Here is a 15769-nt window from a genome sequence, read left to right on the forward strand (position 1 = left end):
AGCGCCCGGCCAGACGCGCGCAGCCGGGGGCGCGCGCAGGGCGGTGCGAGGCGGGCCGCGCGCGCCACGCCCCCGGGGTCCGGGGCGCTGTGAACTTGAGGCTGGTGGCGCGAGGTTCCCGCCGGGGATGCGGCGGCGGCGGCTGCTTCTTCCTGGTTTGAAGCTCGCCGAGTGGGGGAGAGCGTGAGCCGGCGGAGGCGGGGGCAGGAGCCGAAGCGGGAGGAGGCGGGGAGGAGACGCTCGCGGGTTGGAGCTCACCGGACGGGTCGCTCCGGCTCTCCGCCGAGAGCAGCCTCTCAGCCCTGGAGAAGGGGCGAGCCCCGCGCCGGCGCCCAGAGGGGGACGCTCGGGCTCCCCCGGCCCGCTGAGGGCTCCCCTCCTTTCCACCTCGACAGCCAGGGAGGCAGGGAAGGAGGGGAGGGGAGGGTCCCGGGGAGGCGACAGAATGGCCGGGCGCGGGGGGCTTGGGCGCTGCCTCCCCCCGCAGCTGCCTCCACGCCCGAGGTCGCCGCGCGGGCTGGTCTGAGCCGGGGCTCCCCGCTCTCCCGTGCGAGCCAGCGCGGTGCCCCCGGGGGCCCGGGCGGCGGCGCCCGCGATGTCGTCCGGCACCATGAAGTTCAATGGCTATCTGAGGGTCCGCATCGGCGAGGCGGTGGGGCTGCAGCCCACCCGCTGGTCCCTGCGCCACTCGCTCTTCAAAAAGGGCTACCAGCTGCTGGACCCCTACCTGACGGTGAGCGTGGACCAGGTGCGCGTGGGCCAGACCAGCACCAAGCAGAAGACCAACAAACCCACGTACAACGAGGAGTTCTGCGCCAACGTCACCGACGGCGGCCACCTGGAGCTGGCCGTCTTCCACGAGACGCCCCTGGGCTACGACCACTTCGTGGCCAACTGCACGCTGCAGTTCCAGGAGCTGCTGCACACGGCCAGCGCCTCGGACACCTTCGAGGGCTGGGTGAGTGAGCGACGACCCCTGCCCTTCGATGCCCGCCCCGGTCGCCCGGTTTTCCAAAAAAAAAAAAAAAAAAAAAAAACCCCAAAACACCTCGCCCGGCTCCGGGGTATTCCTTGGCGCTCCGGGCCGAGGGAATTCCCTGCGGACGGCGGTCCTCGCCCAGGTGGCCACGGCCCTGGTGACGCGGGCGCAGGTGTGTCTCCAGGAAGCCTGCCTGGGCTGGGTCCTCCGTGGGGAAGCCGGGCCTGGGGACTGGGGGTGGGGGCAGCGCGGGTCCGCCTCTCCGCCCTGACTTGGGTGTGGGTGGGCGCCCCTAGCTCCCGGCAGGAAGGGCAGGCATGGGGGGGGAGGTGATGTGAAAGTGACCCGCTTGGAGTAAAGTGCTTCGAGCGCTCCTTGGGAGAAAGCCCTGCATTCTCGCGAGTATTATTCATCGTGTTTATGGACGTGTGTGGGTTCGGCGGCGCAGACGTGTGCACGTGTTTCGGCTTGCACGTCCATCACCCGCCAGCGCTGCAGGGCGCGGAGGTGTGTGTGTGTGTGCAGGAGATGAGACTCGTGTGTGTGCCTGCCCTTCGGAGTGTGTGTGTGTGTGCAGGAAATGAGACTCATGTGTGTGCCTGCCCTTCGGGTGCCCTCTACAGCAGGTGGTCTTGGCGGAGGCGACCCCCGGGGGGTTGTTAACCACGCTCACTTGCCCAGTCGCCTGCGGGTGTTCCCGCGCTGCTCCATCAACTTCCCGCCGCGTGCCCCTTCGCTTCACACACTTCCCAGGAGGCGAATTTACTGATGCAAACACATTCACGTCTCCAGAGCACTCCACGCAGTGCCAAAGTGCTTCTGACTGCACGTGGTTTCACCTTGCGCTGGGGTGCGGGTGGTAACCACGGCGCTTGGAGTGGTCGGGATTGGCAAGATGGGAGTATGCGGTTTGGACAGTGAGGACTTTCAGGGTTTCAGATCTGGAGGGGGGTCAGTTCTGAACCCAGAGTGGGAGTCAGGACTGGAAGTCTGAGGTTAAGAAGCGTGGACTCTCAGGGCTGGTTGATGCAGATCGATTTCAGCGTTGATGTTGAACTTTTTAGATGTGATTTCACCACATGTTCTCTAAAGTTACAGATCGCTTGTGGAGTTTTTCTTTCATTTCTTTCTTTTTTTTTTTTAGATTTATTTATTTATTTGAAAGAGTTACAGAGAGGCAGAGAGAGAGAGAGAGAGAGAGAGAGAGAGAGAGAGAGAAAGGTTTCCATCTGCTGGTTCACTCCCCAGATGGCCACCTGGCTGGAGCTGGGCTAATCTGGAGCCAGGAGCTTCTTCCAGCTCTCCCACACAGGTGCAGGGGCCCAAGGACTTGGGCCATCTTCTACTGCTTTCCCGGGCCACAGCAGAGAGCTGGATTGGAAGTGGAGCAGCCGGGTCTTGTACTGGTGCCCGTATGGGATGCCGGCGTTGCAAGCGGCAGCTTTACTTGCTAGCCACAGCGCTGGCCCCTTTTTCATTTAAATAGGAGTAAAACAGCATCACGACTGTGACTTCAGTCATCACATTAATTACACTGTAGCCTAACACTTTGAGGAATGCAAAAGTGGACTACAGTGGCATGGCCAGGACACAGTGAGGGATATCCATTTTCTCCTCCAAGTCTCAATGGGACCATAGAAATAATGTCTAATTAAGAGTTTGGTTGCACAAAGGTCTAGAAGATTCCAGTTCTGGAGCTTGGTGTACAGATTGGCCAACAGCCCTGAGGAGCCTGGCTTTTGGAAGGAGCTATTTCGCCCCTATTCTGTGTTTGAATCTCTGTACAATCCCCATTTTTGCAGACTCTAGACTGGAAGCTATGGTTGTGGGGTCCCAACACCAGTGACTTTAGGCTCCATGGGTGATTCCAGGCAGGGCACAGTGCAGGCTGAAGACCTGTGGCCACTTGAAAACCAGGAGATGAAGACCTGAAGCAGCAAGAATGGAGGAAGAGCCGCCTGACCAGTTGGAGTGTCCGGGACTCCTTCTCCAGGGGATGGACAGAGACTTACATGCAAATTAAATTCCGATAGTTACAGTTGTCCAAAATAATTGTTCTTAGATGTTTACTGTAACCCACGGGTGGTGTTGTGGAAAACATGACTGGTAAAAATAGGCTCAGCATTTAAAAAAACACTTTTTATTTATTTGAGAGGCAGAGAGCGAGAAAGCGAGCTCTCATTTGCTGGTTCACTCCCACAAATGCATACAACAGCTGAGGATGGCCAGGCCAAAGCCAGGAACTGGGGGCTCAATCCTGGTGGCAGGGACCCAACTACCTGAGCCATCCCCTGCTGCCTCTCAGCGTGCACATTAACAGGAAGCTGGAATCAGTAGAGGAACTGGGACTTGAACCCAGACACTTTGATGTGAGATGCAAATGTCCCAACTGCTGGGCCAAACGCCTGCACCTTGGGTCAGCATGTCGGTGATCTCGATACCAATAATTTTTCATACATTTGTAGTCCATGAGAATGCAGGTTTTTTATTTTTTATTTTTTTAAGGCCCTGGATGTTTTAAAACTAAGAAGGTGGGGCATTCAGAATGGGCAGAGTGCTGTTTCTTTCTTTTCATTAAGGATCCTAAGAAAATACTTGGAAATAGATGGAATGCTTATTTTTAAAATTATCCTTTACAGTTAGATCTGAAGGTGCTTTTGAAGTTCAGACTCTAAAAATGCTGTTTTATCTTTTGGTGTATTAAGTTGAAATGTTTGGTTTATTGTGACAGTTCCAAGTAAAGTAATTGAATTTCTTCACTTTAGATTTATGTGTGTTGCAAGTAGAGCTACAGATTGCTGGCTTTAGAAAACCTGATGACTTCATTTTTTGCCAAACCAGAAGAGGATCTAGTGTAGATTAACCTTAAAACAGAAGATGCTTCTTTATTAGAATACAGAAAAAAAAAAAAAGGCACATGGGAAATTGAATGAAAAGATTATTTTGGTGCAAAATTATTTGAAATCTATGCATTTTTTTCATAAAACATATTCCCAATAACTTTTCAAAGACACCTGTATACTTTGGTTTATTGTATTTTCTCAGTATCAAGAAGATACAAAAGTCATTAGCTTTGACTTTTGTATAAATTTTGTTTGATGAGTTTGATGGAAGAAGGGCTTAGCTCTACTTTAGGCAATATATTCTTAGCACCAAGCCCAGTGCCTGACAAACCATGGACAAATATCTATTTACTGACCATATATGTATTGTTTTATTCAATCTACATTCAATTTAAGGAGGTGAAGGGCTGTGGCTAAAGTAGTTCTTAAACGGAAATTCATTGCCTTAAACCCCCAAGTTGGAAAAGAAAAACTCAAGACAAAGACCTGGGGCCGGTGCTGTAGCGCAGTGGGTAAAGCCACTGCCTGTAGTTGTCGGCATCCCATATGGGCGCCAGTTCGATCCAGCTGTTCCACTTCTGATCCAGCTCTCTGCTATGGCCTGGGATAGCAGTAGAAGATGGCCCAAGTCCTTGGGCCTCTGTACCCTGTGGGAGACCTGGAAGAAGCTCCTGGCTCCTGGCTTTGACTCGGTGTAGCTCCAGCCATTGTGGCCAAACTGGGGAGTGAAGCAGCGGATGGAAGGCCCCCCTCTGACTTTCAAATAAAATAAATAAATCTTAAAAAAAAAAAAAAAAGACAAAGACCTAAGGTTTCCTTTTAACTAGATAAGAGCAAATTGAGCTAAAAGGAAGTAGAATGAAGGGAATTATAAAGCTTGTAGAAGTCAGTGAATGTAGAAAATAGAAGAATCAGTGAAACAAAAAGATGGCTTTAAAAACAAACAAACCAACAAACCAGTAAAATGGAAAGTCTCAAGCCAGAACGATAGAGAGAGGGAGAGGGAGACAGAAGGCACAAATTTTCAAGGGAGGTGATACCACTGCAGATCCTATGGACACTGAAGGAGTACGAAAAGTAGATTGTGGGGGCTGGCACTGTGGCTCAGCAGGTTAAACCTCTGCTTGCAGCGCCGACATCCCAAATGGGCGCTGGTTGGAGTCCCAACCGCATCACTTAACATCCAGCTCCCTGCTAATGGCCTGGGAAAGCAGTAGAAGATGGCCCAAGTGTTTGGGCCCCTGCACCCGCATGGGAGACCAGGAAGAAGCTCCTGGCTCCTGGCTTCAGATTGGTCCAGCTCTGCAGAGCTGGAAGAAGCTCCTGGCTTCTGGCTTTGGCTTGGCCCAGTCCTGGCTGTTGGCGGCCACTTATGGAGTGAACCGGTGGATGGAAGACCTCTCTCTCTCTCTCTCTCTCTCTCTCTCTCTCTAACTCTGCCTTTCAAATAATAAATATTAATAAAAAAAAAAGTTAACTTCATCAACCTGATAAAGGACTTCTATGAAAAATTACAGGTATTGTGTTAGCAGTGAAAGGATGACTTCATTCCCCCCATTGTCAGGAATAAGGCAAGACTGTGCTTCCCATTTTTATTCAGCATTGTGCTGGAGGTTTTGATTATTGTGAAAAAATAATTTCAAAAAATAAAATACAGATTACAAAGAAAGAAGTAAAATTATCTTACTTGTAGACAAGTGATTGTAGAAAATTCTAAGGCTTCTTGGCATGTCTAATAGGGCTTCCAGAACCAGCAATTGAGTTTAGCTAGTCTGCAGCATCCAAAATCAATTGTATGTCCATATACTACCACAATTGAAGGTCTGGGTGGATTGAAAACTAAAATAAAAAATTACTATTTATAAGAACATCAAAAGTATGGAATTGGATAAATTTGATAACGATTGTGCAAAAGTTTTTCAGTGGAAGTGGTAAAGCATTGCAGAAGTATTAAAGATCTAGAAAAATGGAGAGATACACTGTGTTCATGGATGGGAAGGTTCAGTATTGTTAAGACCTCCGTTCTTCTCAAAGTACTCAGTAGATTTAATGCAATCCCAATAAGAATATCAAGCATTGTTATAGAAATTGGCAGACTGATTCTAAAATTCATATGGAAATGTGAACCACTTAGATTGGTCCAAGGATAATTTTGAAAAAAGGCTAAGGGAACTTACATTATCTAAGTTCGAAGTTCACTGTAGGACTACCATAATCAAGATAATGTGGTACTGGAATGAAGAGAGTCTGGAAGTAGATCCGCATGCATAGGATCAATTGGTTTTGGATAAAGATGCCAAGAAGGCAGTTCAATAGGGGAAATGTCGATCTTTTCAACAAGCAGGACTTGAACAACTGGATCGTCATCTGCAGCAGTCAGAGCCTGACCCTTACCTCCCAACAAGTATCAAAATGAATTTCAGATGGATTCTAGACTTAAATGTAAAAGTTTAACTGTAGAACTTCTGTAGGAAAACATGGAAGAAAATCTTAGTGGCCATGGGCTTGGCATAATATATTTTAGCTAGAACCCAAAAAGCCTTAAGTATTTTTAAAAAAATAGATAAATTAGACTTCATTAAAATTAAAAACTACTGCTTCCCAAAGGATGTCTAAGAAAATGAAAACACAGGTCACAGACTGCCATAAAATACTCACAACCTATAAATCAGACAAAAGATTTGTGACATGAGTATATAAAAGAGTCGTCACAACTCAACAATGAAAAGACCCGATTTAAACATGGAACAGATATTTGAATAGGCATCTTGCACATGGCACATTAAAAGACACTCAGGATCACTAGTTGTTAAGTTATAACGCAAACTCAAACCATAATGAGACATTGGTGTGCTTTTACTAGTAAGGCTGTGGTTGGTCAGACTCAGTGCCCTAAGTGTTGGTGATGAAGTGGAGCCCCTGGAACTGTCATTCAGTACTGTTAGGAACGTAGAATGGTATAATCACGTTGGAAAAGACGGTGGTGGTTTCTTCAAATGAACATGCACCTGCCATATGACCTATCTGCACTTAACTATTTGCCAGGAGGGATGGAACCATCCGCTTCAAAGCTTGTCCATGAGAGTTCCCAGCAGCTTCCTTTGTAATAGCCCCAGACTGGAAATTGACACTCAAGTGTCAATCAACAGATGAACGCTAAAACAAGTTGTGGTATATCCATACAGTGGGTTAGTACTCAATGCAAGGGGATGAGTGAATGACACAGGCAGCCACGTGGAGGGATGTCCTGTGCACAATTACAGAAAATGAGAACTTAGAGAACAGCTCAGTGGTTGCCTGGGAATGGGAAGTGACGGATTGCAAAGGAATGAGGGGTGGGTGGGTGACACAAGGGAGAGGTGAAGGTACTTATTATTTCGATCGTCCTGATGATTGTTTCACAGTTATGCAAATATGCCCAAGCTTTCCACATGCACTGTAGGTATGTGTGTGGCAGTTGTACCTGATTAAAGCTCTAGAAAAAACAGTGGGGCTGTTTTACTGAAGATGTAAAGATGGATGCCGGTACATGGGAGAATTAAATTGGAGCCCATTCTGACTCTGGAAAATCACATTCCCTCTGTGGTGCAGAGGCTGTGTATCAGAGTAGGAGTGTGAAAAACAAATCACCAAGAAACGCATTTATGAAATTAGTTTCTGATTTTTGGACACAGTCTCATTTTCGAAATTACCACCGTGAATGTTATTTTTTTTTTTTTCTGCTTCTTCTAAAACTTGAGTTTGCATCATTGCCTGGACTTGTGAACACCGAAGGTTTGCCTAAGCTCAAACCTCTTGCCTTCTCCCATGGACTTGCCATTGATTTGCTGGCTTTCCCAGCCAGGGAAAGCTGGGCTCTTGGACTTGATGTGGAGCTTTGGGGACCCGGGGGAGGCCGCCGGAGCTGGAGGCTGCGTCATGGAAAGACCTTGGCACCCCCCTCAGGAAGGAAGGCCCGGCTTGGCCGGATCCCAGCCCGTTTTCCTGGAGCCTCCCAGAGACGTCCTGTTCCCTGCAGCCCGGGGGCTGCTCTCCCTGCAGCCTCCGAGAGGCACCTGCTTCCTGGTCCTCTCAGGTGAGACCACCTGGGACCCGCCCACCGGGCATTTGCTGAATGCCTTTTCTCTTGGTTCCTGGAGGCAGGTGCATGGATGTGCAGCACCGAAATCCTTCCAGAGTCCTGAGCTCTAGTGTCTCATTCTCTTCCTACTTTGTAGTGCGGTTAGTCTCACCATGGATTTTTTTTTTTTTTTTTTACCAGACAGAGTTAGACAGTGAGAGAGAGACAAAGAGAGTTATAGACAGTGAGAGAGAGACAGAGAGAAAGGTCTTCCTTCCATTGGTTCACCCCCCAAGTGGCCGCTACGGCCGGCGCTGCGCCGATCCGAAGCCAGGAGCTTCCTCCCGGTCTCCCATGCGGGTGCAGGACCCAAGCACTTGGGCCATCCTCCACTGCCTTCCCGGGCCACAGCAGAGAGCTGGACTGGAAGAGGGGCAACCGGGACAGAATCCGGTGCCCCGACCGGGACTAGAACCCGGGGTGCCGGTGCCGCAGGCGGAGGATTAGCCAAGTGAGCCACGGTGCCGGCCTCAGTGTGGATTTTTAACCCCCCGAGCCAATGATAAGGCTTGTCTAACACTATTGATAAGCCCACGGTGTTTTGGGGGGAACACACATTTGGGGATCTCGTTGGCTCTGTCGCACCTTCGGTTTTATTGTGAGAATTTTGCTGTGGTGGGGGCTGGCTGCCTCTCACCCTGCACCAGAGTTTGGCTCACTCAGGAGAGCATTTTCCTGGTCGGTGGTGTTCTCTTGTCATCTTTCTGACATTACTTTGTTAATTGATTTGCTTGCTATGCCTTCCTCCTCCATAGAATGTGAGTGATTCGACAGCTCCGACCCACCTCTGTGATTCTCTGTTCTGTACCAACATCCTGATACACAGATACACAGTAGGCACTAAATATTTGCTGAAAAAAGAAAATTTTTGTGATTTGGGGGCAAGTAAGGTGTAAGTGCTTTGGGAACACCTTTCTTTACATATTTTATTCATCTTTCTAAAGGAAATAATTTGGGAAGTGACCATGAATACAACATCGCTTTTTGAAATTAATCAGTGAGATACTGGGGTGTGCTTCAAGGGCCAGGTTTTTATGCCCTTTGAATATGACAATGGATTGAAAATTCCCTGTGTATGGGAAAATTCCTTGATTTTTGCCTCATTTTAAGTCTATGATTTTTTTAAAAGATTTATTTTTTATGCATTTGGAAGGCAGAGTTACAGAGAGGCAGAGAAAGAGAGAGAGAGAGAGAGAGAGAGAGGGAGCTCTTCCATCTGCTTGGTTCATTTCCCAAATGGCCACAGCGGCCAGGGCTAGGCCAGGCCAAAGCCAGGAGCTTTGTCCAAATCTCCCACGTGGGTGCAAGGGCCCACATACCTGGGCCATCTTCTGTTGCTTTCCCAGACACATTAGCAGAGAACTGGATTGGAAGTGGAGCAGCCGGGACTTGAACTGGTGCCCACAGGGGATGCTGGCACTGCAGGTGGCCACTTTACCTGCTGTGCCATGGCACCAGCCCCAGAAGTCTATGGTCTTGAAACCTGTGATGTAGGGTAATTTCTTACACTCATAGTTCTTGGTCCCACGTGTTCACTCCAGGCCGGAAGCATGAAATGCACATTTAAGGATCACATCCTCAGCCTTGGAGAGCTGTTGCGCTCGGTCGGTGGCTGGGGCATGAATCATTGTCTTACGCAACTCTTGGTGCAGTTTTGTGTCCAGCGAGTGTTTGGAGCGGCAATTAGTGATGATGGTAAAAGTGCAGTGCATTTTAACAAGGTGCCTTCAATTTTCTAAGATGTTTTTTCTCTTTTGTAAAGCAGTTGACTGAATCACGTCCCCCTTTAGTATGGACTGCGTGGCTCTGTTTTATTAGAATCTGATGAAAACGAATATTGCGTGGAAACTCGGTCCTTGACTGTTTTCCACGCTTGTCGTTACTGTATCCCAAATCGTCTTTTCCTAATTTTGCCAAACTGGTGGCCGTTCCTTTACTTAAAACCTTCTCTGTGGGATCTGTTGCTCTTAATACAACCCATAGTCTTGGAATGTTCTAGAATGCTCTCCATGCTCTGGCCCAGGTTTCCTCCGGAGCCTTCTCTCCCACCTCTCCCCATCCACACTGTGTGCTTGGCTTCCAGCGCGCTTCCTTCCATTCCAAAGTCACATTGCTGGATCCTACCTGTGTTTGAGACTCCTGCTTGGGTCACTCTCCCTGCCATGCCCTGTCTGGATGTGGCCCCGAGTCCCCAGGGCCCTGGCCCTCTGTTCTGAAGGAGTGGGCACACGTGGAAGCGTGTAACATTGGTCCCTGTTGAGGGGCCAGGCATGGACCTCACACACACGGTCCCTTCCTTCTTAGATCCTTTACTTCTGAAGGGCAGAGAGGTTGAGGATGGAACAACAGACAGACGACTGGGAAATCACAGAACCCCGGGGAGGACTCAGATGTTGCTAAGCACCTGGTGCGGGCAGACTGGGACCTGGAGGGAAGACAGAGAGCGCGTTTTGCAGGCCCCAGTGTAGGTGGCCTCAGCCTGTGCTGGTTCCATGGCCAGGAAAACTCTCCGCAAAGGAAGGAAAGTGGCCTGCGACCTGGAGATGTTTGCCCAGAGATTTCTCAGCTGCCTCTTTGCAGGGTAGATGTTTCCGACTCACAGACACAGTTCCATCTTTGGAAAGGTTGGGAGGGAACTAAGTTTCAAGCTCCTTTGGCTCCCCAAGGGGGAAAGCAGTAATACCAGATTTGAACCATGGAATATCTTACATTTTGTATGGATTATAAGATTACCATGGATGTGGAGGCCGGAGGATGGTCTTGTTCAGAGCCTGATGGGCCCTGGACAGTGTCCAGCTGCACCCATTTGGCACCAGTGTTTTTGAACATGGAAATTAGAGGCCTTGAGTGCTGACAGTCCAGTTTGCAGCAGATCCCAGCACTCCCCATAAAGGGACCAATCCTTTTGACTCACTGCCTGATTAGTCCCGAGGTGGTTTTGAGTTGGTGACGCCACAGTGATGCAAGTCTTTGTTTTCAGAATGCGAGAATCAAAGCTCCAGCTCAAGTGTTCCTGTTGTCCAACCTCAGAGGAAGTGTGACACACACACACACATGCACACGCACACACACATTTCATGTCGGCAGAAAATCTGGGTACACTTCCTTAGGCTTATTTAAGCTATGCATTTTGTGAACACATTCATTTTTTTTATTTAGATATGTGTTTACATATATATTTGTGTCCTAGCATTTCAAAGAAAACAGTCTTACTAGTAAATTGATGGGGAGTTAATTTTACTGAAAATCGTATTATATGGACAATCCCATTGAAAGAACTGTCTTGGCTGGCACCACGGCTCACTTGGCTAATCCTCCGCCTGCGGCACCGGCACCCCGGGTTCTAGTCCTGGTCGGGGCGCCGTATTCTGTCCTGGCTGCCCCTCTTCCAGGCCAGCTCTCTGCTGTGGCCCGGGAGTGCAGTGGAGGATGGCCCAAGTTCTTGGGCCCTGCACTCCATGGGAGACCAGGAGAAGCACCTGGCTCCTGGCTTTGGATCAGCGCAGCGCGCCGGCCTTGGCGGCCATTTGTGGAATGAACCAACAGAAAAGGAAGACCTTTCTCTCTGTCTCTCTCTCTGTGTCTAACTCTGCCTGTAAAAAAAACAAAAAAACAAAAACAAAACAAAACAAAAAAAACTGTCTTTGTATTTCAGTGTACATGTCAGTACTGGGCTGTGTAGAAGTCCGAAGCGTGAGGTTCATGGTGTAGCTTTGTCACCTGTCACAGTGACAACGTCTCGGCTCATCTGGGGCTCCCTGTGCCCTGGTTTTATATCGTGAGGGACTTACACTGGAACGTGGCTCAGCCTCTGCCTCCACGGTTAGGCAGTGACACCATTTCTTCCCTTTGGAGTAACTGGTTTGGTTCTAAGCAGCCATATGAGTTGTGTTAGCAGTTAGTTGGTTAGTTAGTAGTTAGTTGTAGTTGGTTGAGTTAGTAGCTCCTAAGAATTGAGTCGGTCTAAAATCTCAATTGCTGAGGCCTATTGAGGACAGCTCAGGCCTGGGTGACTTGTCCAGCGTTGACAGTGCCTGGCTTAGTGTCGGTCTAAGGAGATGCAGTGGGCTGGCGGTGCTCTCTGGTTATGCGGTTGTATTTCTTCGTTTACACTTGGGGACCCTTGTCTGAGGGGTGGCTGTAAGTACACCCCTGGTACTTCAGGTCAGAGAGAGGATGAGCATCCCAGCGTTTCCGGGTTTGCTAGAAGCCGTCCTCACCAGCGTGGTGATTAAAGCTGTGTAGTCAGCTGTCTGTTGTCCCCACTCTGCACACCCACCCTTGGTGATGACACACGCCGTCCATCACTGGCAGGACAGACGTTTTAATTAGATGGAGGATCAGGCCCAGGGGTATTGGCTACGGTCATGTCTAAGTGCTGTGCTGAAGCCTTTTATGAGACAGGAAATTTCTGTTGAGAATCTTGGTTGGCTCAGAGAGCTTTATCGAGATGGGGTGGCGTTTGAGTGTTTCTGTCACCCCAGTCAGTCAGAGCAGGGGTTGTCAAAGCACACAGCACTTTTGTTGTAGAAGACCACTTAGTGGGGGAGTCACCAGCAGTGCTTTTATTATGTGCTGCCTTCTAGAAAGTTCCTCCGTTTTCTTTTTTTTTTTTTTTTTTTTTTTAAGTTTTACCCTTGCACACCTTTGACCTCGCGGGGAAAGAAAACCTTTTTGAAAGGTTACCTGATGATGTTTAGTTTGTGCTTGTGGTAAAAAAAAAAAAAAAAAAAATCGAGAAGTTTGTCGGAGAATAGAACCGTAGTCGACGTGAGCCCCTCGTAATGGTGTGAATCAAAAATGTCATTTAGGGCCAGCGTGGGTGTGCTCGGTGCTCAGCCCTGTGTACCCAGTTTCAGACCTGGCCCCACCCCCGTTCTCCAGGCACTTAAACCAAACCCGCAGAGCTGCCTCGCTGGTCAGTCGCGGGGTCCCACCTCTCGGTGCCATCTCTGCGCCCCTCGCCACGCGGGGCCGTGATGTGGCGGCCTCGCTGCTCTCACGGGGCTTGGTTTGCTCGGCTGTTGTGTGAGAGGGCTGGGCGCCGCGGTCCTCTCCAGCATCGGTGGGTGGCGGTTCTCCTGGGGGCTCCCCCGTACGAAGGGAATTCTCTTCCATGGAGAAGTGTTTCCTTGCCACTGTTCTGGGCTCTGAAATGAGCTCCCACAGTCATACCCATGGTATGACTGAGCAGCCAGCATTGATCTACTCGCCGGCCGTGGGCCTCTTGGATGCTCTGATGTAGGCTCACAGCACTGTTGTTCCATTATGGTGTGCAGGAGTTGAGAGCGGAGCCCCAGGAAGGCGAGGCTCCTGCGCCCTGGACCTCGTTCAGGATGATGGAAGCTGGGGAGCTCCGAATGTTCACGGAAGAAACGCAATCACATGATGTTGGATTTTGGTGAAAAATGTTGGAAATCTATGCATGGTTTTGTTTTTTTTTTTTGTGCCACTTCCCACGGAAGGCTGGAAGATGGCTTGTATGGGCATCTGGAGGATGCTCTGGGCACAGTGTCATCTGATTAGTGGTCCCTTGAAGCTGGCGGTGGTACAGGGCCTCACAGAAAGAAATTCCAGTTAGCACGTGCCGCAAGTTAGGCTTCTGTCGGCTCCTAGCTCCAGCGGCGTGGTTCTTCTTCTTCTTCTTCTTTTTTTCCCAAAGAAATCTTTTATTTAAGGAGTACAAACTTCATGCATTTCATAAGTACAACTTCAGGAATATAGTGATTCTTCCCACCATACCCACCCTCCTACCCACACTCCCACCCCTTCTCCTCCTCCTCCCTCTCCCATTCCCAGTCCCTTTCTCCACTGAGATCCATTTTTGATTAACTTTATACACAAAAGACTAACTCTGTATTAAGTAAAGAGTTCAACAATTTGCACACACACACAAAAACTGTTCTTCAACATTCAAGACAAGGGCTGTTCAAAGTTATTGCATCTTGAAGTTAATTTCACTTTTTTTTTAGAGGCTTATTTATTATTTACAAACATTTTATTTGAAAGGCAGTTACAGAGAGGCAGAGGCACAGAGAGAGGTTTTCCATCTGCTGGTTCACTCCCCAGATGGACGCAACAGCCTGAGCTGCACCGATCTGAAGCCAGGAGCCAGGAGCCAAGAGCCAGGAGCCAGGAGCTTCCTCCCGGACTCCCACATGGGTGCAGGGACCCAAGGACTCGAGCCATCTTCTACTGCTTTCCCAGGCCATAGCAGAGAGCTGGATCAGAAGTGGAGCAGCCGGGACTTGAACCTGTGCCCATATGGGATGCCGGCACTGCAGGCGGCGGCTTTACCCGCTACAGCACAGCATGGCATGGTTCTGATATTTCCCCTGGACTTGGGGATGTGTTTACTTCACTCATTCGTGGAAGACAGTTGACTAGTCAAAAAGAGGAACTGTGCATTTTGAGGAAAAGAGGAGCTTGAAAAAAGCGAAATTCTCATTTCTGGCTGCTGGTAACGTGTTCTGGGTGGTAACCCACTTTTGGACCTACATGGCTGTGCTTACAGAGGTATTTTCAAAGCCTCTATTTTTGAAGGGGTGTCTTTGAGGTCTACAGCAGATGAAAAATTAAAAAAAAAAAAAGCAAAACTAGGGCAGTTTGAATGGCCTCGGCTTGGTGTCTTTTGTAACTTTTCCCTATAAAAAATGATAGCAAGGTGGGCATTTAGACTAGTGGTTAAGACTGCTTGGTCTTCTGCATTCCATATTGGAGTGCCTGGGTTAGAATCCTGGCTCCACTTAGCATTCCCGCTTCCTGCTAATGCACAGCGTGTCGCTGTGATGGCTCAAGGACCTGGGTCCCTGCCACCCATGTGGGAGACCCAGATTGAGTTCCTGGCTCCCTGTTTTAGCCTGGCCCGCTCTTGGCTGTTATGGGCATTTGGGGAGTGAACCACTGGATAAGAATATCTCTGTCTCTCTCTGTGTCTCTGCCTTTCACAAAATACTTATTAAAGAAGATAATTTATTTTGTAAACTTTTTTTTTATAACATTTCCCCCCCCCCCTTTTTTTTTAAAGATTTATTTATTTATTTAAAGGCAGCGTTATAGAGAGGTAAAAGCAGAGAGAGAGAAAGAAAGAGAGAGAGAGAGAGAGAGAGAGAGAGAGAGAGAGAGAGACACAGGTCTTCCATCTGCTGATTCACTCCCCAAATGACTGCAATAGCTGGAGCAGGGCCGATCTGAAGCCAGGAGCCAGGAGCTTCTTCTGGGTCTCCCACTCGGGTGCAGGGTCCCAAGCGCTTGGGCCATCTTCTACTGCTTTCCCAGGCCATAGCAGAGAGGATCAGAAGTGGAGCAGCCAGGACTCGATCCAGGGCTCATATGAGACGCCAGCACTGCAGGTGGTGGCTTTAACTGCTTTGTCACAGCTCTGGTCCTTGCTCTCGTTTTTGAGCCGCAGTGAGCATTCTGGTACAGTGTTACGTTGGTCCAAGACAAAACGATAAGAAATTGGTCAGGTGTGTTTGCTCTTCTTACTCTGGAGCCTTGGTGTCTGATGACCCAGCGAGCTCTATGGACTTTTCTGGACCTCCACTCACTTCCCTGGCTTCTGCCCACACCCTGATCTGTTGAGTGGAGAACATGCAGAAATTCCGCCCACCTTGCTAGTTAGAAGTAAAGCTAGAATCCAGCTCCCTGGACCACAGGCCCTGCGCCTCTGAACCCCCAGTCATTCTTAGGTGTTCACAGAGCACCACTGTGCACCCAGCACTCTTCCAGGTGCCACGGACAGGGCAGAGAACCCCGACCCAGAACACTGTCCCCTGCAGAGCCGCCCTCATGTGGAGAAGTAGATAATAAGCGAGCCAACGAGTG

At 49.3% G+C, this 15769-nt stretch overlaps 1 protein-coding gene across 1 annotated transcript in view; it reads left to right on the forward strand.

Moving 5' to 3' along the window:
• Positions 1-259: 259 nt before the first annotated feature.
• PRKCH (protein kinase C eta) overlaps positions 260-15769 on the forward strand; it is a 274168-nt gene continuing 258658 nt past the window's right edge. The window contains exon 1 of the mRNA XM_062181544.1: positions 260-958. Within this exon, the coding sequence (XP_062037528.1) occupies positions 596-958 (363 nt within the window). The 5' untranslated portion in view covers positions 260-595. The remainder of the gene's footprint in view (positions 959-15769) is intronic.

Source organism: Lepus europaeus, chromosome 22 (genome assembly GCF_033115175.1).
Source record: "Lepus europaeus isolate LE1 chromosome 22, mLepTim1.pri, whole genome shotgun sequence".
Taxonomy (NCBI): Eukaryota; Metazoa; Chordata; class Mammalia; order Lagomorpha; family Leporidae; genus Lepus; species Lepus europaeus.